The sequence below is a fragment of the Benincasa hispida genome, chromosome 12 (genome assembly GCF_009727055.1).
Source record: "Benincasa hispida cultivar B227 chromosome 12, ASM972705v1, whole genome shotgun sequence".
Taxonomy (NCBI): Eukaryota; Viridiplantae; Streptophyta; class Magnoliopsida; order Cucurbitales; family Cucurbitaceae; genus Benincasa; species Benincasa hispida.
In genome coordinates this window covers 9,650,948-9,656,196 of record NC_052360.1, presented here as the reverse complement: position 1 = coordinate 9,656,196, position 5,249 = coordinate 9,650,948, and the positions used below count along the sequence as shown (strand labels likewise).

At 31.3% G+C, this 5,249-nt stretch overlaps 1 protein-coding gene across 1 annotated transcript; it reads right to left on the bottom strand.

Annotated features, from left to right (window-relative positions):
- Positions 1-1,767: 1,767 nt before the first annotated feature.
- LOC120068030 (protein STAY-GREEN homolog, chloroplastic-like) lies at positions 1,768-4,649 on the bottom strand. Its single transcript, XM_039019699.1, has 4 exons — positions 4,222-4,649; positions 3,950-4,123; positions 3,096-3,263; positions 1,768-2,249 (listed from the first exon to the last, which is right to left on the bottom strand). Exons 1-4 carry the CDS (start codon positions 4,336-4,338, stop codon positions 1,932-1,934), a joined length of 777 nt encoding a protein of 258 aa, XP_038875627.1. The 5' UTR covers positions 4,339-4,649; the 3' UTR covers positions 1,768-1,931.
- Positions 4,650-5,249: the final 600 nt, after the last annotated feature.

Below are 5,249 nucleotides of genomic sequence, written 5' to 3'. Positions count from 1 at the left end.
CCCGTCTATAATTAACATTATAGTCATATTGGTTTTTAATGGCAGGATCAGTGCTAACCAAAATTTGAATCAAGCTGTGAATCTGTGTCAATTTTGAAAACAAACATGAGTGTTCTCCTTGAAGTTTGGTGATTTCAAACATCCCATGATTTTTACACCGACATGCCCGTAACTTCCAAGCACAACTGTCCCTCCATGATTTACATTTAACATACCAAAGATCCTGATTTGATTCCACTACAATAATTTCGTAGTGTTCTGTCACACAATATTTCTTTACAGCAAGCTGTAAATCTTCTTTAGTATTAAACAACATTCATTTTTGTATTAAACTACAGTTATCTACACCTATATTCCTTTCTTCCAAAGTAGACCCTAGTTCACAAGTTGAATTTGTCATTTCCCAATCTATTTGGGTGAACATTTCCGACGGTACCAACTCAAGATCATGTTCCCCACTACTGTCAACTTCAACGTCAATGTCACTATCTTCATCATTTTCAGGTTCAAGAATCAACTTTTGGGACAATTTAACATATTTATTGTGATTTTTTCAACTGTTATAGTTGACAAAAAATATGTTAATATGTCACCCCATCAAAATCTAATTTCTAAGTTCAACATATTAGATCTAAATATTATAGATTTAAATCAGCTCAAATCTAAGATTCATAAACTATATATTTAAATTAGCCCAAATCTAAAATCCATAAACTATACATTTAAATCAGCCCAAATGTGAACAAAATAATATATACACATATTTCTAAGTTCATAAACTATAAAATAATAAATAGCCAAACAAATAAACAAACATAATCATCCAGAAAAATAGTCCAACAAAATCAACCCAACAAAATCTAATTTCTAAGTTCATAAACTACATTACACAAAATCAGCCCGAGAAATAGACAAATATATACACATATTTCTAGATTCAACCCAACAAATAAATCATGGATCCATAAACTACACATTAAGTTCGGCCCAAATGCAAAAAAAATGATACATATAAGAAGATTATATATTGAAAAACAACTAGAGAAAGAATTTTACCACAGAACCGTTCAGACGATTTTGAACGGACGAACAAATGGAGGACTCGAACAATTTTGGACGGATGAGCAAATGGAGGCATTTGGATGCACAAGACAGAAGTAAAATGAGGAGGATTTCGAAATTTTGGACGGAGAAACGCAATAAAAGAAGGCAAAATAAGGCAGAAAGCTTGAGTGGGACAGAGAAGGCAGAAGGTCGGATGAAGAAGAAGAAGGGGTGCAACAGATTTAATGGAGAGGAAGTCGTGTACCGAGTACACGACTTAAGATAATCGTGTACCAGGTACACAATTACCATGATTGCCACGGCAAACTACACGTGTCAGATGGATAGGAACTTGTGTACTCGATACACGATTTAAGGCTAATCGTGTATCCGATATCGGGTACACGATTTAAAAACCTATTTTTGAGAATATTTTCCCTCCAACCCTATTTTTGGCATTATTTTTTTTAAAAAAAATCTATAATTCAATATTTCTTTTATACTACTTTTAAAAGTTCCAATTCTTGGTCATGTACTTTAATTTATTAATTTCATTTCTAACTATTGTGCATATAAAAAGTAATCAACTATATCATCAATATCACATCAATTCTTCCTTTCAATCTCAAATTTCTTCAAACCAGCAATGGACCTCATTTGAAGGAAGAAAATTTCCTAGAGAATTGAGATTAGATTATTCTTCCTTATATTCAACATCATAGATACCAAATTAAAATATAACGAATAGATTGAAATCTTAAATCAATCCAAGACGAAATTAACACAGACCTCAAAGTTCGGGAATGAAAGTTAAATTATATAAGAATAATAATAATAATAATAATAATTGCTATTTACATTTAAGTCCTGCCAATCAAATCAATCAATCAGGTGCTCTCCAACTCATTTTTGGGGGACCATGAAATGGACGGGATAGTTGGGAAGCAACAAGTGCAGTCTTCTTGGCAAGGTTTGGGCCGCTCCAGCGGGCCCAAATCCCACATGGGCTGACTTTGAGTTGGCTCATCTGACTTGGGCCCATCGAGCCCACTTGAAGGTGGGGCTGGATCCTTTAATGGGCCCCAACATTCCACTTTGTTGAATTCTGGAATTTTGGAGTGGAAATAAACCCAAACCAAAGCATCCTGTAATTCTGGGTAATTGTTGAACAAGTCCACATCTCCATGGACAAAAGCATTCAGCACCTATTTTTTTTTTTTTTTTTTTTTTTTTTTTTTTTTAAATCACATGTCAATTAAATGTCAATTCTAAAATAATTATTTAAAAGAAAAGTTATTCCTATTCTTATTTGACTGTTATGGGTTTCTTTTTTCCTTGTGTATGCCTAATAACATCAAATGGAAAAGGAAGACATATATCAACCATACACGTATATCAACTATCTACTTTATTTTAAGTAATATGGTGAAAAACCAAGTTAAGATAGTTCTATGTAAGAAGTCTAATTTTTTTACTATCATGTGTCAAATTAAATGTCTATTCCAAGGGAATAATATGTTATTCCTATTCATACGACTTTTATGGGTTTTTCCTTCCTTTTGTATACCTAAATAACACGAAATGAACTATGTATTTTATTTTAAACGGTAATGAAAAGTCAAGTCAATATATTTCTATCAACCAAGTTTTAATTTGAGCATAACTCAACTAGTCTATACATTATGCCCTGGATTAGAATGTCAAATATTCAGACCATGGATTAGGGTGAACTCAAAAAAGAAAAAGGAAAAGGTTATTGAGGGAAAAAAAAGATGATCGTTAAGTAGTAACTTAAATTACGATGATTAGACATTCACCTAATCCAATGCTTCTGTTTTTCTTATACACTAAAACAAAATTTAAAAGAATTTGTGACATGATAGTAACAAGGCAAAGACAACAAGAAAAAGAAATAAAAATACTCATAATCATTCAATAAGATTTTCAACCATTAAACAATGAAATGAGAAGTAAAAAATAAATAATAAGAGAGAAAAAGAAAAAAGAAGTAAAAAATAAATAATAAGAGAGAAAAAGAAAAAAGAAATTACCACAGGAAGTTCTTTACGAAAAATGAAGTATCTGAGATTAGCACAAAGATCTAAAAGAAAATGGCCTCCACTAATGTGGCAATGAACATGGAGTGACATTTTTCCCTTTACTTTCTTCCATTCTCCCACCACTTCATCCCTTTGCAGCCAATTATACCATCCTTGTAACTGCATTCATCAATTACCCTCTCTTTTTTATGCACTAATTTAAGACAAGAGATGCCCAAAAAAATAATAAAAAAATCAAAATTTACCCTAATCGAACGGAGATTTGATCTTCTGATCTCTAAGATCGAGTATCTTTACTTCTCAGGTCTTGAAGACATGTTTTACTTGAGAGCTCCCTTTAGTAATGATTTTGATTTTAGTTTTTTATTTTTGAAATTTATGTTTGCTTTTTGTTATGGATTTTACGTTTTCGAATGAGGCATTTCAATTTTTAGTCAAATTTTAATTCAAAAACTAAAAATATGTAAACTACTTTCTTTTAGTTTTAAAATTTTAGCATTTTTTTTCTTTGAAAAATTGGTGAGAAGTGGAAAAAAAATACTTGTGTGTTGAATTTTAAAAAATAAATAATCAAAATCAAAATAATTATCAAAGGTGAGCAACATTGTTTAAAATCGTGACAAAACCCAGAGAAAAGTTTCAAAATTATTTCCAAACAAAGTTTAATTAGCCTTTAAAAAGTATTACCATTTCTCTTAGGTTTATATAATTTTTGAGGGGTTTGATGAATTTTTTGGAACATCTAACTTAGCTAATTTATGGAGATGAACTCATTTTCATGGGATTTGATGAACTAAAAAAGGGTTTTTAATAAACAAAGAAATAAGGGAAAAAAGAAAGTTTACCTGAGAGTTGTTAATGGATTGAGAAATGGCAAGAGTGAGTTTAGAAGTTATATCGCTATGTGTAAGCGTATAAGTCCTTGGAAATTTGCCTGGATGTTTCTTCTCATCCACTCCTAAAAACAGAACCTTCAGCTTCGAAGCTTCAAATATGGCTGGCCCAAACAGCCTCGCCACCTAACAACCATCAAAACAAAACAAAACCCAGATTAAAAAATCCAATCTTTAGTTTTAGAAGCCAAAATAAACAAATAAACGAATTAAAAATTCCATACAGGGACTATGGCATGGTTCTTCTTCTTGGATTTTCGTTTACAGGGGAAGAGAAAAGAATTCTGATAAGGGTTTGAAGGAACAAGAAGAACAGAAGAATTAGTGGTTAAAACCCTCATCTTTTCCTTCTCTCAATGGATTCGTCGTTTCCTTTACGAATTAGTTCCAGAAATTTGGGGGGTTTGATCTCAGAAAACAGAGGAATTTGTTAGGGGGAAAGTAGAGGCTTCTACGAAACAAAAGGAAAAAGGAAAAAGGGAAAAGGGCAGAAAGTAAAGGAAATGGTGGTATGATTGATTAGTAAGTAGTGAAATCCAGAAATTTAGGGGAATTAGAGGCGTGTTGGAAAGGAATTGCTTTTTTCTTCGCTCGCTGTTGCTTCAAGTTCTGGACTTTGTTCGGGTTTGGTTGTAATAAGCAAGAATTTTTGGGCGTTTTTACGTGGATGATTAATAGTATGACACCGTTGTTATTTTTGACTTTCAATCCCAACCCATGACATACCCTACCGTCTACCGTCTTGGATCTCCGTTTATAATGCCTATCACGATGCACACAACCTTTACGCTTAAGAGATGGGGCCACATAGGGATCTAAGAAAAAGACGATAGATCCAAAAAAATCCAATAAATGAAAATTTTATGAATAATAATCAAACCAATTTGAATCAATTAATTATTAACTTTAAAATGTAATTTTTTTTTATTTACTTATAATTTGATATACATGTATTTATTTTAATTTCTTTAATTTTATTAGTTTTTTTAGATATATTCTTCAATAATTTTTAAAATAGTTTCTTTTGCACTTTGAAAAAAGATTATCATTACATAAATTGAAATTGAGTTGTTAATCTTAATTCATATATGAAAATAGTTAAATCATTCTTACTTATTAATATTTTACTTCCTTTTATAACAAAAAATTAAATAAATAGTTTGAGTAACCCGAGCCAACCCAACCCAAATGTTTCATGGTTGGGTTGGGTTGGTTCATTTTTTAATGAGAGTTATTTCGGTTGAAGAAATTT